A 21,466-nucleotide genomic window follows, 5' to 3' on the forward strand; every position below is an offset into this window, starting at 1 on the left:
AAGTATAAAGCCTTTATTACAGTATAGCAAAGATTAAAAACAGCAGAATTTGTCAAATTGCTGCGTGAGACTTGATGCTCACGGAATAAGTAGGCTATTAAACAAACACTCAAACAGGAAACAGAAGCAGGATCTGTCTTATTTCTGTAGATAAATATGGATGAGTTGTAAAGCCAGGCACATTTAACAGTTAGGCTATTGATTATACACTATATATACACATTTATTTATTTATTTATTTCACCTTTATTTAACCAGGTAAGCCAGTTGAGAACAAGTTCTCATTTACAACTGCGACCTGGCCAAGATAAAGCAAAGCAGTGCGATAAAAACAACAACAACACAGAGTTACATATGGGGTAAAAAAACATAAAGTCAAAAAAAATACAACTGAAAATATATATACAGTGTGTGCAAATGTAGCAAGTTATGGAGGTAAGGCAATAAATGTATGTGGACACCACTTCAAATTAGTGGATTCGGCTATTCCAGCCACACCCGTTGCTGACAGGTGTGTAAAATCAAGCACACAGCCATGCAATCTCCCATAGACAAACATTGGCAGTAGAATGGCATTATTGAAGAGCTCAGTGACTTTACTGTTATTGTGAAGTGGAAAGGTTTAGGAGCAACAATGGCTCAGCTGCAAAGGGGTAGGCCACACAAGCTCACAGAACGGGACCGCTGAGTGCTGAAGCGCGTAGCGTGTAAAAATTGTCTGTCCTCGGTTGCAACACTCACTACCGAGTTCCAAACTGCCTCTGGAATCAACGTCAGCACAATAACTGTTCGTTGGGAGCTTCATGAAGTGGGTTTCCATGGCCAAGCAGCCACACACAAGCGTAAGATCACCATGCGCAATGCCAAGCGTTAGTTGGAGTGGTGTAAAAAATCTGGGTTTGGCGGATGCCAGGAGAACGCTGCCTGCCCCAATGCATAGTGCCAACTCTAAAGTTTGGTGGAGGAGGAATAATGGTGTGGGGCTGTTTTTCATGGTTCGGCTAGGCCCCTTAGTTCCAGTGAAGGGAAATCATAACGCTACAGCATACAATTATATTCTATTAGGTTCTGTGCTTCCAGCTTTGTGGCAACAGTTTGGGGAAGGCCCTTTCTGGTTTCAGCATGACAATGCCACTGTGCACAAAAATGGTTTGTCCAGATCAGTGTGGAAGAACTTGACTAGCCTGCACAGAGCCCTGACCTCAACCCCATCGAACACCTTTGGGATGAATTAGAACGCCAACTGCGAGCCAGGCCTAATCGCCCAACATCAGTGCCCGACCTCACTAATGCTCTTGTGGCTGAATGGAAGCAAGTCCCTGCAGCAATGTTCCAACATCTAGTGGAAAGCCTTCCCAGAAGAGTAGAGGCTGTATATGGGAGCAAAGTGTGGGACCAAATCCATATTAATGCCCATGATTTTGGAATAAGAAGTTCGACAAGCAGGTGTCCAGATAATTTTGGTCATATAGTGTAGACCAATTAAGTTGGGGTTTCCTCTCCTCACTTTTCTTAGACAATTAAGGCAAGGGCTATTTTCTCGTCTACTAACTCTGCTGCTGCCTCCGTCGCATTGTTCTCAACACCAATATGCTGGTTAACTTTGCTATTATGCACATAGCAACATGGTCTAGGAAAAGGCGCCAATTTAACAGCGTACTGATGTGTTTCAGAACCGCGGACAGCGACCACTATCCAACACGGGAGAAAGCGCATTTGTTATCAAATAATAATATTTTTATTAGTGTTGCACCATTGTTCTTACATAATATAACCATATACAATTTCAGTAGCACATTTCTTAGACTGATGGACTGTGCCATCCCCACGGCCTCAACAATGGATCAGTCCACTGAGACAGGTGAGAATCAGACAGGTGTCTTGTACACCATGATATTGCTCCTGCTCGACTAAAGAAATCAGTCGACCAACAGCCTATCATTTTACGTTTACATTTGACATTTTAGTCATTTCGCAGATGCTCTCATCCAGAGCGACTTACAGTAGTGAGTGCATACATTTTCATACTTTTGTCATACTGGTCCCTCGTGGGTTAGGCGCCATGCTCTACCAACTGAGCTACACGGGACTATCGACCAAACAATCGACGACTCAACTAAATGGGGTCAGCCCTAAGGCGTCCGCATGCTTCCCAGCCGAAACAGTTCGGAAGAGTTTGTGCATATATTATGACGACATTTTGTGACGTTTTTGTTGGTGTTGGACTTCGGTAAGGTTTTTTTTGGTTGTTCAGGCACACAACATTTTTTCTTGAGGCAAGCTGAAGTCGGTAGCCGAAGTCTACGCCCCTTCGTCAGTGATTGGTCAACAGTAAGGATTCTTCAATAAAGTATTTGTTGTCATTCAAATCAAATCAAATTGTATTGGTCACATACACGTGTTTAACAGATGTTATTGCTAGTGTAGCGAAATGCTTGTGTTTCTAGCTCCGTCAGTGCAGTAATATCTAACAAGTAATATCTAATAATTTCACAACATATACCCAATACACACAAATCTAAGTAAAGCAATGGAATTAAGAATATATAAATATATGGATGAACAATGTCAGAGCGGCATTGACTACAGTACAATAGTATAGAATGCAGTATATACAGTGGCTTCCGACAGTTTTCACCCCCCTTGGCATTTTTCCTATTTTGTTGCCGTACAACCTGGAATTAAAATTGATTTTTGGGGGGTTTGTATCATTTGATTTATACAACATGCCTACCACTTTGAAGATGCAAAATATGTTTTATATTTACCCCCCCCAAAGTCAATACTTTGTAGAGCCACCTTTTGCAGCAATTACAGCTGCAAGTCTCTTGGGGTGTGTCTCTATAAGCTTGGCACATCTAGCCACTGGGATTTTTGCCCATTCTTCAAGGCAAAACTGCTCCAGCTCCTTCAAGTTGGATGGGTTCCGCTGGTGTACAGCAATTGGATTGAAGTCTGGGCTTTGACTAGGCCATTCCAAGACATTTAAATGTTTCCCCTTAAACCACTCAAGTGTTGCTTTAGCAGTATGCTTAGGGTCATTGTCCTGCTGGAAGGTGAACCTCCGTCCCAGTCTCAAATCTCTGGAAGACTGAAACAGGTTTCCCTCAAGAATGTTCCTGTATTTAGCACCATCCATCATTCCTTCAATTCTGACCAGTTTCCCAGTCCCTGCCGATGAAAAACATTGGATGGTGTTCTCAGGATGATGAGAGTTGTTGGGTTTGCGCCAGACATTTTCCTTGATGGCCAAAAAGCTAAATTTTAGTCTCATGTGTTTGGGGAGTCTCCCACATGCCTTTTGGCGAACACCAAACGTGTTTGCTTATTTTCTTCTTTAAACAATGGCTTTTTTCTGGCCCAGCTCTGTGGAGTGTATGGCTTAAAGTGGTCTTGTGGACAGATACTCAAATCTCTGCTGTGGAGCTATGCAGCTCCTTCAGGGTTATCTTTGGTCTCTTTGTTGCCTCTTTGAGAACTGCCCTCCTTGCCTGGTCTGTGAGTTTTGGTGGGCGGCCCTCTCTTGGCAGGTTTGTTGTGGTGCCATATTCTTTAAATTTTTTCATAATGGATTTAATGGTGCTCCGTGGGATGTTCAAAGTTTCAGATATTTTTTTATAACCCAACCCTGATCTGTACTTCTCCACAAATTTGTCCCTGACCTGTTTGGAGAGCTCCTTGGTCTTCATGGTGCCTCTTGCTTGGTGGTGCCCCTTGCTTAGTGGTGTTGCAGACTCTGGGGCCTTTCAGAACAGGTGTATATATACTGAGATCATGTGACAGATCATGTGACACTTAGATTGCACACATGTGGACTTTATTTAACTAATTATGTGACTTCTGAAGGTAATTGGTTGCACCATATCTCATTTAGGGGCTTCATAGCAAAGGGGGTGAATACCACTTTTCCGTTATTTATTTTTTAGAATTTTTTGAAACAAGTAAAAAAAAATATTTCACTTCACCAATTTGGACTATTTTGAGTATATCCATTACATGAAATCCAAATAAAAATCAATTTAAATTACAGGTTGTAATGCAACAAAATAGGAAAAACGCCAAGGGGGATGAATACTTTTGCAAGGCACATATGAGATGAGTAATGCAAGATATGTAAACATTATTAAAGTGACTGGTGTTCCATTTATTTAACGTGGCCAGTGATTTCTAATATATTTATATAGGTAGCAGCCTCTAATATGCTAGGGAAGGCTATTTAACAGTGTGATGGCGTTGAGATAGAAGCTGTTTTTCAGTCTCTCGGTCCCAGCTTTGATGCACCTGTACTGACCTCGCCTTCTGGATGATAGCGGGGTGAACAGGCAGTGGCTCGGGTGGTTGTTGTCCTTGATTATCTTTTTGGCCTTCCTGTGACATCGGGTGCTGTAGGTGACCTGGAGGGCTGGTAGATTGACCGCACCACCCTCTGGAAAGCCCTGCGGTTGCGGGTGGTGCAGGTGCCGTACCAGTTGGTGATACAGCCCGACAGGATGCTCTCAATTTTGCATCTGTAAGGTTTTAGGGTTTTAGGTGCCAAGCCAAATTTCTTCAGTCTCCTGAGGTTGAAGAGGCGCTGTTGCAACTTCTTCACCACACTCTCTGTGTGGGTGGACCATTTCAGTTTGTCAGTGATGTGTAAGCCGAGGAACTTGAAGCTTTCCACCTTCTCCACTGCGGTCCCGTCTAAGTAGATGGAGGGGTGCTCCCTCTGCTGTTTCCTGAAGTCCACGAACATCTCCTTTGTTTTGTTGATGTTGAGTGAGAGGTTATTTTCCTGGCACCATACTCCCAGAGCCCTCACCTCCTGCCTGTAGGCTGTCTCTTCATTGTTGGTAATCAAGCCTACTACTGTTGCGTCGTCTGCTAACTTGATGATTGAGTTGAAGCGTGCTTGGCCACACAGTTATGGGTGAACAGGGAGTACAGGAGGAGGCTGAGCACACACCCTTGTGGGGCCCCAGTGTTGAGGATCAGCGAAGTGGAGGTGTTTTTTCCTACCTTCACCACCTGGGGCGGCCCGTCAGGACGTCCAGGACCCAGTTGCACAGGGCGGGGTTCAGACCCAGGGCCTCGAGCTTAGTGATGAGCTTGGAGGGTACTATGGTGTTGAATGCTGAGCTATAGTCAATGAACAGCATTCTTACATAGGCATTCCTCTTGTCCAGATGGGATAGGGCAGTGTGCAGTGTAATGGCGAGGATCTGTGGATCTATTGGGGCGGTAAGCAAATTGAAGTGGGTCTAGGGTGGCAGGTAAGGTAGAGGTGAGATATGATCCTTGACTAGTCTCTCAAAGCACTTCATGATGACAGAAGTGAGAGCTACGGGGCGATAGTCATTTAGTTCAGTTACCTTTGCTTCCTTGGGTACAGGGACAATGGTGGCCATCTTGAAGCATGTGGGGACAGCAGACTGGGATAGGGAGAGATTGAATATGTCCGTAAACACACCAGCCAGCTGGTCTGCGCATGCTCTGAGGACATGGCTAGGGATGCCATCTGGGCCGGCAGCCTTGCGAGGGTTAACACGCTTAAATGTGTTACTCACGTCAGCCACGGAGAAGGAGAGCCCATAGTCCTTGGTAGCGGGCCGCGTCGGTGGCACTGTATTATCCTCAAAGCGGGTGAAGAAAGTGTTTAGCTTGTTCGGAAGCAAGACGTTGGTGTCCGTGACGTGGCTGGTTTTCCTTTTGAAGTCTGTGATTGTCTTTAGACCCTGCCACATACGTCTCGTGTCTGAGCCGTTGAATTGCGACTCCACTTTGCCCCTATACTGACGTTTTGCCGGTTTGATTGCCTTGCGGATGGAATAACTACACTGTTTGTATTCTGCCATATTCCCAGTCACCTTGCCATGATTAAATGCGGTGGTTGGCGCTTTCAGTTTTGCGCGAATGCTGCCATCTATCCACAGTTTCTGGTTAAGGTAGGTTTTAATAGTCACAGTGGGTACAACATCTCCTATACTTCCTGATAAACTCAGTCACTGTATCAGTATATGCGTCAATATTATTCTCTGAAGCTACCCGGAACATATCCCAGTCCGCGTGATCAAAGCAATCTTGAAGCGTGGATTCCGATTGGTCAGACCAGCGTTGGATAGTCCTTAGCACGGGTACTTCCTGTTTGAGTTTCTTCCTATAGGAATGGAGAAGCAAAATGGAGTCGTGGTCAGATTTGCCGAACGGAGGGTGGGGGGAGGGCCTTGTAGGCATCCCGGAAGTTGGAGTAGTGGTGGTCGAGTGTTTTAGCAGCGCGAGTACTACAGTCGATGTGTTGATAGAACTTCGGCAGCCTTTTCATCAAATTTGCTTTGTTACAATCCCCAGCTACAGTAAATGCAGCCTCAGGATATGTGGTTTCCAGTTTGCATAAAGTCAAGTGAAGTTCTTTGAGGGCCGTCGTGGTATCGGCTTGAGGGGGGATATACATGGCCGTGACTATAACCAAAGAAAATGATCTTGGGCGATAATATGGTCTGCATTTGATTGTGAGGTATTCTAGGTCGGGTGAACAAAAGGACTTGAGTTCCTGTATGTTATCACAATTACACCGTGAGTCGTTAATCATAAAACATACACCTCCGGCTTTCTGCTTCCCAGAGAGATATTTATTCCTGTCTGTGCGATGAACTGAGAACCCAACTGGTTGGACGGACTCGGACAGGATATCCAGAGAGAGCCATGTTTCCGTGAAACAGAGTATGTTACAATCCCTGATGTCTCTCTGGAAAGAAACCCTCGCCCTGAGCTCGTCAACTTTATTATCCAGAGACTGAACATTAGCGAGTAATATACTCGGAAGCGGTGGGTAGTGTGCACGCCCCCTAAGTCGGACTAGAAGACCTCTACGAGTACCTCTCCTCCAAGTCAACAAGAGACAACTCGTTTTCATGCAAATTTTTTCAATGAGAAATACTGCACCAAACATCTTAGTTAGATGTAAAATTGCGCGACTAAGATCTCCTCTGCAAAAAAGTCAAAATTAATGACAGATTTCTTGAGTTATATTAGATTAATTCTGACTATTTTGAGAAAGTATACTGGCTAAAAATGGACAAACAGTTCTATTGCATATTTTTTTTGGTAAAAGGTCTTTTAAGGGAGTATGCGAGCATGCTCGGTTCGCTTAGCCGACTTCGGCTAGGTGCCAGCCGAACTGATGCATGTTGATGCCTTAAGGGGACACCATAAGGTTGAAGTTGTGGAGGGTTTTTGAAGACGGGCCATGGAGGGGCTCTGTGGAGAGCGTAAACTCTGTCGGAGGGGTCTCTGTGGAGATTGTAAAACCTCTGTCAGAGAGGTCTCTGTGGAAAGGGTAAACTCTGTTGGAGGCATCTCTGTGGAGAGGGTAAACCCTGTCGGAGGGGTCTCTGTGGAGATTGTATGACCTCTGGGGCTTTGTCTCATTAGAAATTCAGTGTAGCTCGGAATGTTTTTCTCTGAGCTCACGGTCTTAACATGCCACCTGGTCTGTTCTGCTGGCAAATGCTACTCCCAGCTTAGGAGTTCAAGTAAAAGCCTACTGTCAGGGAGGTATGCCATGGCAAGGGCAGAGCCCTGGGTACTGGTCTCATCTAATCAACTCTCTCTCTTTCTCTCTTTCTCTCTCTCTGATCTCTCGCTCTCTCTTTCTCTCTCTGATCTCTCCTCTCTCTTTCTATTTCTTTCTGTCTCTTTCTCTCTCTCTCGCTCTCTCTCTGATCTCTCCTCTCTCTTTCTCTCTTTCTTTCTGTCTCTTTCTCTCTCTCTCGCTCTCTCTCTCCTCTCTCTTTCTCTCACTTTCTCTCTCTTTCTCTATTTCTCTCTCTTTCTCTCTTTATCTATCTATCTATCTATCTATCTATCTATCTATCTATCTATCTATCTATCTATCTATCTATCTATCTATCTCTCTCTTTTTCTCTTTCTGTCTCTCGTTCTGTCTCTCACTGTCCCTCTCGCTGTCTCTCTCTCTCTCTCTCTCTCTATCTCTTCTCCCCAGGGGCTGCACGGATGTGTTGTGCTGTGTTATCTTCGTCATTGTCATCCTCGGCTACATCGCTCTGGGCACCGTGGGTGAGTTGTCATGTTGCTGCCTATTTCATCAGACAGGTTTCATAACAACACAGCCCGACCTATGGTGATGCTCCAGGTATGTGTGAGTCCCAGTGTCCCACACACATCCCCTTCCCTCTGTTCTACCTAAAAGAAGGATGTGGTCTAAGACCGTGTTTCCCAACCCTGGTCCTCCAGTACCCCCAACAGTACACTATTTCATTGTAGCCCTGGACAAGCACACCTGATTCAACTTGTCAACTAATCATCAATCCCTCAATGAGTTGAATGAGGTGTGTTTGTCAAGGGCTACAATTAAAATGTGTACTGTTGGGGGTACTCGTGTACCAGGGTTGGCAAACACTGATCTAAGCAGATGGAGTGAGGAAAGTTGGTGTGTGTGAGTTCATCTGTGTTCATGTTAGTTAGTTAGTGAGTTTCTGCGTGCCTAGCTCTCATCTAGACAAAGTCTTTGTGTTCCATATATTCCATTGACTGTGTTGCCGTATCGATGCTAGTGTTGTATTTGATCCCATTTTGCATTGAACAACAGAGCCTCTGATTGTGTAGTGTGTGGGAGGTAGAAATATGAGCGCCTGCATTTCCCTAGAGACAGACCCATTCCTTAATGAGTGGGAGTTGGTAACATCAGAGTCTGTTTGGACGTGAGGCTCTTTCTGTTTTCTGAGGTTACTCTATGGCATCTCCCTAATCTGTGCTTCTAATCTCCTGATTGGAGGTTCGTGCATGTTCTCTAGAGATATGGGTGACGTCCTCTGGCCTCCATGCCTTTTTAAGGCATTTAGTTAGAGCAAGTAAACAGAGTGTGTTCCTCTCAGTAGATTGGAATCAATCATGCGAATCTCCTCACACACACACCTCAGTCTGTACATACACACACACAAACACCTCTACACACACACACACACACCTCTACACACACACACACACACACCCTGAGTGAGTCAAATGAAATCAACGGTGATGTCTTCTCTCAAAGTGGAGTCCCTCTCAGACTCCCATTGGCAGTGGAGTCACGTCCGAGTCTGGGCAGAGGAAGGACTCTGTCTGTTGCCCAATTACTTTAAGAGGGCCAGAGCCATGAAAATGGAGGTGACTTCAAATAGACACTGGCATGTCAGCAATTATGTGAATAGCTTTTCATTCTTTCTCCTCCCCTGTGCTCTTCCTCATGCATAACTTCTGTTTCTCATCATCCCGGCTGTGTAAGGCAGGCTAGAAAATAATGTTATTGTCCTCCAAGTTAATTATTTGCTGTTTATGTTTTGAACAGGTTAGAAAAACCTAATGAACACAGAGGATTGCATCGTGAATTGTAGCCTCAAAAGATGCAGACTGGTGGAGAAAGAGTGTTGGAATGATTGGATTACCTTGGCCTTGGTTTTGTTAGTGCTTTTCACTCGTATTATCTCTCTGTATTCTCTAAGCATCTCACACAGACTTTTTCGGTTGTCCTGTAATGGCTGAACAGCCAGCTCTCAGCTTGACACACTAATCTGTTCATATCTGGCTTCTCTGATTGTGATTCATAACATGGATCCCATTTGACCTGCTTCTATACTGATGTAGCTGTGGGCTGAAATTATTATGGTAGTGAATCAAAACAATCCCATAAAGCCCTTTTTACATCAGCAGTTGTCACAAAGTGCTTATACAGAAACCTAAAACCCCAAAGAGCAAGCAATGCAGATGTAGAAGCACGGTGGCTAGGAAAAACTCCCATGAAAGGCAGAAACCTAGAGAGGAACCAGGCTCTGAGGGATGGCCAGTCCTCTTCTGGCTGTGCCGGGTGGAGATTGTAAGAGTACATGGCCATTAAGGCCAGATCGTTCTTCAAGATGTTCAAAAGTTTATAGATGACCAGTAGGGTGAAATAATAATCACAGTGGTTATAGAGGGTGCAAAAGGTCAGCACCTCAGGAGTAAATGTCAGTTGGCCTTTCATAGCCGAGCATTCAGAGGTCGAGACAGCATGTGCGTGTACATTACAGACCGTCAGAATATTTCAATAGATACACAGTCAGGCAGATCCTATCACTCATTCATGTCCAGAGTGATTGACATATGACAGGGCTGTGAATGAGGCTAATGATGTGGCCGTCTGTCTGGTTGCAGCTTGGATCCATGGCGACCCCAGGAAGGTGGTCTACCCCACCGACAGCCACGGACAGTTCTGTGGACAGCAGGGGACCCCCAACACGTAAGTAGAAAGAAAGACCACTATCTGTGTTTGGAAAAAAATGTATTGTATCTACTATGGATAGGTATAGTACTATATGGCTAGCATTCGCATTGCACTTTGGACAGGTGTGGCTTCACATTAATATCATCAAAAAATGTCTGCACTTGGAAGAGATTGTATGCAGCCTGGGAGGTGTGTCAGCTTAAACACTTTGGACACCTCCAATACAGCAGGAACAACGTGCAAAAAATCATACTGCTGAGAAACTGCTTTTCTCTACGATTAATATCCGGCTTCAGTATATGTCAGTTGTATTAGTCTGTAATATTTTTAAAATAGTTTATTTTAAGCTACCCTTCTAGGTACAGCAGGGCTCTCCAACCCTGTTCCTGGAGAGCTACCGTCCTGTAGGTTTTCACTCCAACCCTAATCTAGCACACATGATTCTAATAATTATCAGGTTGAGAAGGTGAATCAGGTTAGTTACAACTGGGGTTAGAGCGAAAACCTGCGGGAGGGTAGCTCTCCAGGAACAGGGTTGGAGAGCTCTGGTGTAAACCTACAGGAAGGTAGCTCTCCAGGAACAGGGTTGGAGCGAAAACCTGCAAGAGGGTGTGGCTCCCGTGTGGCTCAGTTGGTAGAGCATGGCGCTTGCAACACCAGGGTTGTGGGTTCGATTCCCATGGGGGACCAGTACGAAAAATAAGTACAAAAATGTATTCACTCACGGCTGTAAATCGCTCTGGATAAGAGTGTCTGCTAAATGACTAAAATGTGAAAAATGTAAAGGAGGGTAGCTCTCCAGGAACAGGGTTGGAGCAAAAACCTGCAGGAGGGTAGCTCTCTAGGAACAGGGTTGGAGAACTCTGCTTTACAGTAATCCCCCTTTTGTTTATATAGGGCTTTGCTCGGCATGTATGAAAAGTGCTTTATAAAGTAGCATTAACCACCACCACAAGGCTTCCCTGTACCCTGTGTGTTTACACTGTGGGATAATAGCCTCTGTTTGACAGGCAGCTCAATCTGCCATTTGTTTCAAGACAACATTTGTTCTCAGCGTTTTCTAATAAAACTGTTATTGTCTATGTGTTGGGAAAACTAATGACTATTCTCTCCATGTCGCTGTGGTTACAGCAACAAAGCCATATTATTATACTTCAACATATTGCAATGTGCCAATCCTGCCGTTCTTATTAACCTCCAGTGCCCTACAACCCAGGTAAGAGCTGCCTCTTTACGCGTCACACATTATGCTCTTATGTCCCCGCTCATTTTGTCTCGCTTGATTATACAAGGTCAGTGTTCTCTGTTGTTAAGCGTTGATGAATGTTTGGCTCTACCTCTGTTTTCTCAGCTCTGTGTCTCCAAGTGCCCAGACAGATTCGCCACATACCTAGACATGCAGTACAACTACAGGTACAACAACAGCTACTGGGAGTATTACAGGCAGTTCTGCAAGCCGGGCTTCGACAATCCTAGAAAGGTACCGAGACCTGATGCCTCCAGTCCCTTATGGCTTCACTTATCAAGTCCTTGAGTGTTCTGAACTGATGTAATCTGTAGTGGTTATCCATCTATAAGTCAGTAGCGACCAGACTCTTCCTCTTCCGGAATGGCAATGTTATTGGAATCAGTTAGTCATTTAGTTGCTGCATTAGAATATATCTTGTTGTACAGTAATGATATGGAAAAACACATGCCATGATATTGCTTTATAAGTACTAGGCCGGAGAGAGAGAGAGAGAGAGAGAGAGAGAGAGAGAGAGAGAGAGAGAGAGAGAGAGAGAGAGAGAGAGAGAGAGAGAGAGAGAGAGAGAGAGAGAGAGAGAGAGAGAGAGAGAGAGAGAGAGAGAGAGAGAGAGAGAGAGAGAGAGAGAGAGAGAGAGAGAGAGAGAGAGAGAGAGAGAGAGAGAGAGAGAGAGAGAGAGAGAGAGAGAGAGAGAGAGAGAGAGAGAGAGAGAGAGAGAGAGAGGAGAGAGAGAGAGAGAGAGAGAGAGAGAGAGAGAGAGAGAGAGAGAGAGAGAGAGAAGAGAGAGAGAGAGAGAGAGAGAGAGAGAGAGAGAGAGAGAGAGAGAGAGAGAGAGAGAGAGAGAGAGAGAGAGAGAGAGTACTAAAACGACAAATGACTCAGGAAGGGTTCCTACCAGTCTGTAATGTATGACAGTCTTCTGTTATGTACCTATTCAACTCAGCCAAACGCCCACTCTCCTCATGCTCCTTTTGGATAATGGCAAACTCATAGATGTCTTACCAGTCATCCTAACCTATGAGTTGGTATAAAAACTAAACTCTGAGGATTTGACGTCACTGAATGTACATTGTTTGACGTCTTCTTCCTCTCTTGTCTCCTTTAGTCAGTTGCACACGTGTTGAGAGATGAAGACTGCCCATCTATGATAGTGCCAAGCAGACCTTGTAAGTTAATCCAGGTTCTACACATAGCTCCTTCACTATGGTTATGATGACCTAAGATTCAGACTGTCTATTCTAAGACAAGATTCTGTGGGAGGGGAGCGTTATGTGTCAGGGGTTGGGAAAGGGAAAGCGATACATATCAACAGTGTATGACATTTAAACATTATTCTTAGCCATTAAATATTTATTTGTGTTTTTCAGTCCTTCAGAGGTGCTTCCCTGACTTCATCACCAGGAACGGGACGCTAACTGTCGCCAACAAGACAGACTTCAAAGACGGGTTAGGTAAAACGAGGAGCGTGATCGATCTCAGGGACGCTGCCAAGTAAGTCCTGCTCTGCTCAACGTCCCTTTGTTGTAGTCGAAATGTTGTCGAGGCTGTTTGGTGGAAAAACACACCACTGGATTATGTGGATTTTAGAATATTCACATGAACATCTGTCGCCAATTGGATGGAAACCTAGCTATTGCCATCTATTTATTGTGTCTATTTATGGACTGGTAGGCTACCATACAAATTAAATCAGGCTTACTGCCAATGTAATTCATAGCCAATTGAATTCAAGTAAACCAAGACTGCAACAAAATTAACATATTTAGCTACTTTCTGTTTATTAATTATATATCCAGTGCATTCAGAAAGTATTCAGACCCCTTGACTTTTTCCACATTTTGTTACGTTACAGCCTTATTCTAAAATGGATTAAACTGTTTTTTGTCCCTCATCAATCTACACACAATACCCCATAATGACAAAGCAAAAACAGGTTTTTAGAATTTTTTGCAAATGTCAAAAAATAAAATAAATGATATCACATTTACATAAATATTCAGACCCTTTACTCAGTACTTTGTTGAAGCACCTTTGGCAGCGATTACAGCCTTGAGTCTTCTTGGGTATGACACTACAAACTTGGCACACCTGTATTTAGGGAGTTTCTCCCATTCTTCTTTGTCCAATCAATTGAATTTACTACAGGTGGACTACAATCAAGTTGTAGAAACATCTCAAAGATGATCAATGGGAACAGGATGCACCTGAGCTCAATTTCGAGTCTCATAGCAAAGTGTCTGAATACTTATGTAAATAAGGTATTTCTGTTTTTTATTTTTAATACATTTGCTAAAATTTCTAAAAACCTGTTTTCACTTTGTCATTATGGGTTATTGTGTAGATTGATGAGGAAAATAAATAATTTAATCTGTTTTAGAATAAGGATGTAACGTAACAAAATGTGGAAATAGTCAAGGGGTCTGAATACTTTCCGAAGGCATATATAACAGGACAATTAGAAATGCCAGATGGGCTCATTTATTTTACTTGATCACTATTAAATCAGAATAATTAGAGACTGCTCTTCTCGACCATTGATGGCCTGTTAATCCTACCCCCGCAAAACTACAGTATGTGAACTTTCCTCCACATCTAAATGTGATGAGTTTCCGGAATATTTCAGAACATTAGGCTGGGTATCAGTCAAGCAAGACCTGATGAGAAGTTTGATATGTGCCTTAGCCTACTACGCAAAGGCATATGGATTTATTTTCCCTGGTTGACACAGACATGCTCAGGAAAGTGATATCACAATTTAAGCCCTCTTGATCCTATCCCCACCACCTTCTACAAAACAGTTTTTAATTGCATATCTGAAGAAGTGCAGGCTATTGTTAATCACTCCCTGTTTACAGGCACTTTCCCCACTGCACTAAAAACTGCTATTGTGAAACCCCTTCTGAAGAAAGGTAATCTAGATTCTTCAGCTTTTAGCAATTTTCGGCCAATCTCCAACATTCCTTTATTAAGCAAAATTCTGGAGAAATTGGTGTTCAAACAGCTAAAATATTTTTTTTAGTGCCAACTGTATATTAGAAAAATTCCAATCTGGTTTTCGTGCCCACCACAGGACAGAGACAGCCTTAGTTAAAGTGGTAAATGATCTTAGAGCCAACACAGATGCCAAGCAGCTCTCTGTCCTTGTACTCTTAGATTTAACATTTACATTACATTACATTTACGTCATTTAGCAGACGCTCTTATCCAGAGCAACTTACAAATTGGTGCATTAACCTTATGATAGCCAGTGGGACAACCATTTTACAATTTTTTTAAATATATTTTTATACTTTTTTAAATTTTTACAGTATATTTTAAATTTTCATTTGTTTTATATATATATATATATATTTTTTTTTATTTAAGTTCTGCATTCAACACTGTTGACCATGATGTCCTTCTGGACAGACTGGAGAGGTGGGTTGGCCTCTCCGGTCCAGTTCTAAATTGGTTTAGGATCTATTTAACCGGTCAAGAGTTTTTTGTCATCATTGGTGAACATAACTCAGAGAAAATACAGTGAGGGGAAAAAAGTATTTGATCCCCTGCTGATTTTGTACGTTTGCCCACTGACAAAGAAATGATCAGTCTATCATTTTAATTGTAGGTTTATTTGAACAGTGAGAGACAGAATAACAACAAAAAAATTCAGAAAAACACATGTCAAAAATGTTATAAATTGATTTGCATATTAATGAGGGAAATAAGTATTGCACTGGCTGCCTGTGAGTTTAATAATTACTTTTAAGATTATTCTATTGGTTTTTAAATCAATCCACAATTGTGCACCCCAATACATGTCAGACATGCTTTTAAGTTATGTACCCAGTAGGTCCCTCAGGTCCTCTGGTACTGACCTTTTAACTATCCCAAAGCCTAGGACCAAGAGGCATGGAGAGGCAGCCTTTAGTTACTATGCCCCCAGCCTGTGGAATAGCCTGCCAGAGAACCTGAGGGGGGCCGAAACTGTGGATATATTTAAAATAGATCTTAAAACACTTAAAACAATATTTTTAGCTTTGCATTTCCTCAGGGTACTTTTTAGTTGTTCAGTTTGTGTCATTATTTTGTCTTTTAACTTATGTTTGTTGTGTAGTAAATATTTCAGCTTTTATTTTCATAGTTTTTTCATAGTTTTTTTCTGTAAATCACATTGCGTTGCATTCCATGTCTGAAATGTGCTGTATATATAAAGCTTGATTTGATTTGATAGTTGGAATTTCTGTCCAAGTAAGTCCTGCTCTCCTCAACGTCCCTTTGTTGTCGTGGAAATCCTGTCGAGGCCGAGGGAGACTGTTGTGTAAGTGCAAGACCTATTACGGGTGGTGGTATCACATGGTTGAATATTTTTGACCAGCAGACCCGAAAGATTAACGCTGCACAAATCTGTTCACTGAGGCATCATTGATGTTTTGGATCACATTCCAATGATAAAACTGGGGGGACAAGAATGTGTCCCACCAGTCCACAGTGAAAGTTGCGCCCCTGATTGAAACTATTATATTGTCATAGGGATTCCACCCTTGAACCCAGAGTCAACTGGACAGCTATTGTAGGGTAGGAAAACTGGGCGATGAGACTCATGCCCAGTAGCGTGTGGAGTGTGGATCATTCATGCACATTGAAAGCCATCTATGCATGTCTGCATGAAAATACAACGTATGCTGTAGCTTCAGAGTACTACAGTTAAGTGACTTTCTTCATGCTTATGCATGTCAGTCTATAAAACGTTCAATACGTTTGGATTAACTGGTGGGACTGATTTAGAGGAGCAATTAAGACAGATGCAGGGTCTTGATAGTTCTGTGTCAATGAGTTGCCATCATTAGTGCATCAAATTCCATGGTTGCAGTGATTTAATCCCGTTTGCCTTTGAAACAAGGAATTGATGACCAGTTTAATGCTTTTCCTTCATTGCCAAGTTATCGCCATGCAGCAAGGAGTGGAAAGGTCTCAAACTAATTACAGTATTTCAACCTTAACCGTGACCTTCTGTAGCCCCAAGTTCACTTTCTGCAAACTAACCTGGGCTCCCGAGTGGCGCAGCGGTCTAAGGCACTGCATCTCAGTGCTTGAGGCGTCACTACAGACCCCCTGGTTCGATTCCAGGCTGTATCACAACCGGCCGTGATTGGGAGTCCCATAGGGCAGCGCACAATTGGCCCAGTGTCACGTCACCCCCTGGCTTTCATCAATGTGTTCCTTCTTTCTTATCATAATGTTTGCAAATATTTCATTTAGTAAAACTAGATAAGAGCACCCTCAGCGTCAGATTAGTGCAGTAATTAGCGTTATTACCACAGTAATTACCACAAGTTATATATAGCTCTTAGGCCTACCTCTGACTTTCATAGACTATCTGAACACAAATGGAGTTTCATAGCTGAAAATGAAGGTGGCACTTATGTCCTTGTCATGAGGTGAAACTGTTTTGAAGACAGTTTCTGACAGTGTGTTCTTTGCTTCTGACAGAGCAGGGATGATGTCCTCTAGCCTATCCCTCCCTCAGAGTCTCTGAACCAGAAATATTTATCTCCGAGCCTGAAGGCACCAGACTCAGTGGCACTTACTTTGTCTGCTGTCCTTCTGCCTTGATATTATGACTGCTCTATTGATATCCTTATTGTTGACTAGTCGTCTAATGTCATCTGCATTGTTTTGACTGGTATGCTATTGTTTTGACTGGTATGCTATTATTTTGACAGGTGTAATGCTATTGTTTTGACAGGTGTAATGCTATTGTTTTGACAGGTTTAATGCTATTGTTTTGACAGGTTTAATGTTTTTGTTATGACAGGTGTAATGATATTGTTTTGGCTGGTATGCTGCTGTTATGACAGGTGTAATGCTGTCTTTCATCTCACCCAAACGTTAAACTTTGTATGACCTCAGCCACTGTTGTTAAGGGTGACAGCTCCTCCATTTCCCATTTTAAAAATTACAGCAATTTTAAAGGCCAGTTTTTGTAATCTCTCATCTTTTCGCCTGGTGGTGAACCACTCAGGCATGGCTGGGCTCATCTCACCCTCACATGTGATTTGTCCACCCCAGTGCCTTTCCCATATTTCCCCCTGAATGTCAAGCACTTCAACAAGCTGTCCAAGGACAGAGCATTTCAGGCCAATTACACTTCCTACCACCAAACACTTCAACATAGCATCTATTATTTTGCTTTCGACTGGAGGTTTGGCCAAACTCCATCTGTTAAAGCCAGGTCTGTGGAACGCATTAGACACATTAGCACGGCACTTATGGTTTAATTAGTACTAATGACTGAGATCAGTGACTCCGTTTTCGTAACGACAAAATTACTTAAGTAAATTGTATTATGTGCTATTATAGAGATTTTTATAGAAATATGATGGTCTAGATTAAATGAACGCCTAGAGTGAGCAGATAGAGTGAGCAGACAGAGGTTGGTCCTCGACTCAGAAGGTAATCTGCACAGCTTCAGGGGAAGGTTGGTTCTAGTCTCATGCTACTGCTGTCCACCAGTCCTTTAGAGGCTGAGAATCTAGTGAGCAGAAGCATTGGGGAATACAGTGTATTCGGAATGAATTCAGACCCCTAGACTTTTTCCACATTTTATGTTACAGCCTTATTCTAAAATGGATTAAATTGTTGTTGTTTTTTCCCTCATCAATCATCACACAATACCCCATAAAGACAATGCAAAAATTTTGCTAATTTAATAATAATAAAAATAACATATTCAGACCCTTTACTCAGTACTTTGTTGAAGCACCTTTGGCAGCAATTACAGCCTCGAGTCTTCTTAGGTATGACGCTACAAGCTTGGCACACCTGTATTTGGGGAGTTTCTTCCATTCTTCTCTGCAGACCCTCTCAAGCTCTGTCAGGTTGGATGGGGAGCGTCGCTGGACAGCTATTTTCAGGTCTCTCCAGAGATGTTTGATCGGGTTAAAGTCCGGGCTTTGGCTGGGCCACTCAATGACATTCAGAGACTGGTCCCTAAGCCACTCCTGCGTTTTCTTGGCTGTGTGCTTAGGGTTGTTGTCCTGTTTGAAGGTGAACCTTCACCCTGACTGAGGTCCTGAGCGCTCTGGAGCAGATTTTCATCAAGGACCTCTCTGTACTTTCCTCCGTTCACCTTTTCCTCCATCCTGACTAGTTTCCCAGTCCCTGCTGCTGAAAAACATATCCACAGCATGATGCTGCCACCACCATGCTTCTCCATAGGGATGGTGCCAGGTTTCCTCCAGACGTGACGCTTGGCATTCAGGCCAAATAGTTCAGTCTTGGTTTCATCAGACCAGAGAATCTTGTTTCTCATGGTCTGAGAGTCCTTTAACTCCAAGTGGGCTGTCATGTGCCTTTTACTGAGGAGAGGCTTCCGTCTGGCCACTCTACAATAAAGGCCTGATTGGTGGAGTGCTGCAGAGATGGTTGTCCTTCTGGAAGGTTCTCCCATCTCCACAGAGGAACTGTGGAGCTCTGTCAGAGTGACCATCGTGTTCTTGGTCACCTCCCTGATCAGGATTCTTCTCCCCCAATTGCTCAGTTTGGCCGCGCGTCCAGCACAGTTTAGAGTATTTTTAATACATTTTCATACATTTCTTTCTATCAACCTGTTTTCGCTTTGTCATTATGGGGTATTGTGTGTAGATTGATAAAAAAAAAAAAAAAAACCACTTCCATTATAGAATAAGGCTGTAACGTGATAACATTTGGAAAAAGTCAAGGGGTCTTAATACTTTCCAAATGCACTGTACCTTGGTTCAGATATCTACTACTTAATTTATGAACAATATAACTTGTGTTTAATGTTGTCAGTTTACCAATGCAATAATGAGGAATCACAAAGCCAGTTATTTGCATGATTTTACAGAACCTCTGTAGTTACAGTGGGTCTACAGTGGATATCTGATCCAAGTATGTGATTTTTGCTATCACCTCTTTCTCCAGCTTGTACATTGAACCGTTACCATACCCTGCTTGTTCATGTCGTTTTGACAGAAAGAGATGCAAGGAATAATTAATAATCCAGACCCATTTGTATGTCTTTGTCCTGTTCTAATCAGAAGATGCATTGTTGTAGAGTAGTAACCTGCTGCTTCCTAGCACTTTGATAACGCTGATGTTGACTTGTGACATTTTATAAGGGAGGCCTGCCTACAACCTGTACTGTCTCCCAGGGTTGTACAGCCCCCTCATAAGCTGTGTGTACAAGCGAGTCACTGTAACACAACACAGGTCAGTATAGGCCAATGTTTCTCCCTCTCAGTGGACATGTTCCCCCTCTCTCTCTTTCTCCCTTCATCTCCATCTCTCTCTCTCTTTCTATCTACCTTTTTTTTTTTTACCCACAATTCTCCTTACCCCACTATCTATCCCACTCCCATTCTTCCTCTGTCACAGTGGCATTACCAGTCTGCTAGATGCCAAGGAGGTTGGCATGAAGATCTTTGAGGATTACGCCAGCTCCTGGTACTGGATTTTAATGTAAGACACGCATTTCTGTGCGTCTGTTTGCCTGTGAGGGAGTGCGTGTGTGTGTGCCATATGTGTGTTTTACTGTGGTTTTCACTCTGACATAAAGGTGTGTTTGTGTGTTTCTAGAGGTCTGGTGATAACCATGGTGGTCAGCCTGGCTTTTATCCTGCTGCTACGGTTCACAGCCGGAGTTCTCCTGTGGCTCATCATCTTTGGAGTCATCGCTGTGGTGGGCTATGGTTAGTAATACAATACAATACAGTACACTCTCTGCTGCTACTCTCTGTTTATTATCTATGCATAGTCACTTTACCTCTACCTACATGTACATATTACCTCAATTACCTTGACTAACCTGTGCCCCCGCACATTGACTCTGAACCGGTACCCCCTGTATATAGCCTCACTACTGTTATTTTACTGCTGCTCTTTAATTATTATTATTTTTTATATTTTTTTTTTTTACTGATCTATTTTTTACTTAACACTTATTTTTCTTAAAACTGCATTGTTGGTTAAGGGCTCGTAAGTAAGCATTTCACTGTAAGGTCTACACCTGTTGTATTCGGCGCATGTGACAAATAACATTCAATTTGATTTGATTTAATCAACAGCAACTTTAGCTTCAGTAAAAGAGCCTAATGCCGTCTTTAGTCTGAGTACAGTACCCACACTCCACCAGCCCATACTGTACTTAAGGTAAACATACCGCTACTGTATATAGATTTGTGGGAGACAGTGTCCACATCTTTTAACATCCAACTGTCACCAACACCTCTGTTGTCATAGCAAACCAAATGTAGCAGATATAAAGGAACTGTATCGTAACTTCTCACATCTCTCTCTTTTCTCTCCTCTCTCTCTTCTCTCTCTCTCTGCCTCTCTCTTTCTCTTCTCTCTCTTTCTCTCTCTCTCTATCGCTCTCTCTCTCAGGGATCTGGCACTGCTACTGGGAGTTCAGTACACTGAGAGGGAATCCACACAGTGATGGTGATGTAGCCATCTCTGACATGGGCTTTCAGACGGACTTCAGGGTTTACCTGCAGCTCAGTCAGACCTGGCTCATCTTGAGTGAGTGACCATATCCACTACCCCCTATTAGCTCAGTCAGACCTGGCTCATCTTGAGTGAGTGACCATATCCGCTACCCCCTATTAGCTCAGTCAGACCTGGCTCACCTTCAGTGAATGACAATTCACTGCCCCCCTATTTAAGCACAGGTGATACCAGCCTAGCGCAAGGCTGCCACAACTCAGTTGGTGCAGAGTCTCTAAGTTGCTAGGGGAAGCAGTTTGGTGCAAGACATGTCTGCTGGTTTTCTTCTTATTTGTCAATTAGCAAAATAATTAGAGCTGGGAAACCATTGGGTTTCCTGTTAACTGTATTTTATTTATTTATTTTATTTAACCTTTACTTTATCAGGGAGTCATACTGAGACCAATATCTATTTTACAGATGAGCCCTGAATTTACATAGAATACACACATCAAAATATAAATACAAAATGAAACCTGATATTGTTTAAA

General features: G+C 43.0%; 1 protein-coding gene across 2 annotated transcripts in view; it reads left to right on the forward strand.

Annotated features, from left to right (window-relative positions):
• Window positions 1-21,466, forward strand: part of LOC311137316 (choline transporter-like protein 5-B) — a 73,406-nt gene that overhangs the window by 42,576 nt on the left and 9,364 nt on the right. For both annotated transcript variants that reach the window (XM_084171753.1, XM_084171752.1), the window contains exons 3-11: window positions 7,982-8,055; window positions 10,171-10,255; window positions 11,372-11,456; window positions 11,592-11,720; window positions 12,592-12,652; window positions 12,854-12,977; window positions 19,866-19,949; window positions 20,067-20,179; window positions 20,874-21,011. In XM_084171753.1, coding sequence (XP_084027879.1) covers window positions 7,982-8,055; window positions 10,171-10,255; window positions 11,372-11,456; window positions 11,592-11,720; window positions 12,592-12,652; window positions 12,854-12,977; window positions 19,866-19,949; window positions 20,067-20,179; window positions 20,874-21,011 — 893 coding nt within the window. The remainder of the gene's footprint in view (window positions 1-7,981; window positions 8,056-10,170; window positions 10,256-11,371; window positions 11,457-11,591; window positions 11,721-12,591; window positions 12,653-12,853; window positions 12,978-19,865; window positions 19,950-20,066; window positions 20,180-20,873; window positions 21,012-21,466) is intronic.

The sequence above is a fragment of the Coregonus lavaretus genome (assembly GCF_964263955.1).
Source record: "Coregonus lavaretus genome assembly, chromosome: 11".
Classification (NCBI taxonomy): Eukaryota; Metazoa; Chordata; class Actinopteri; order Salmoniformes; family Salmonidae; genus Coregonus; species Coregonus lavaretus.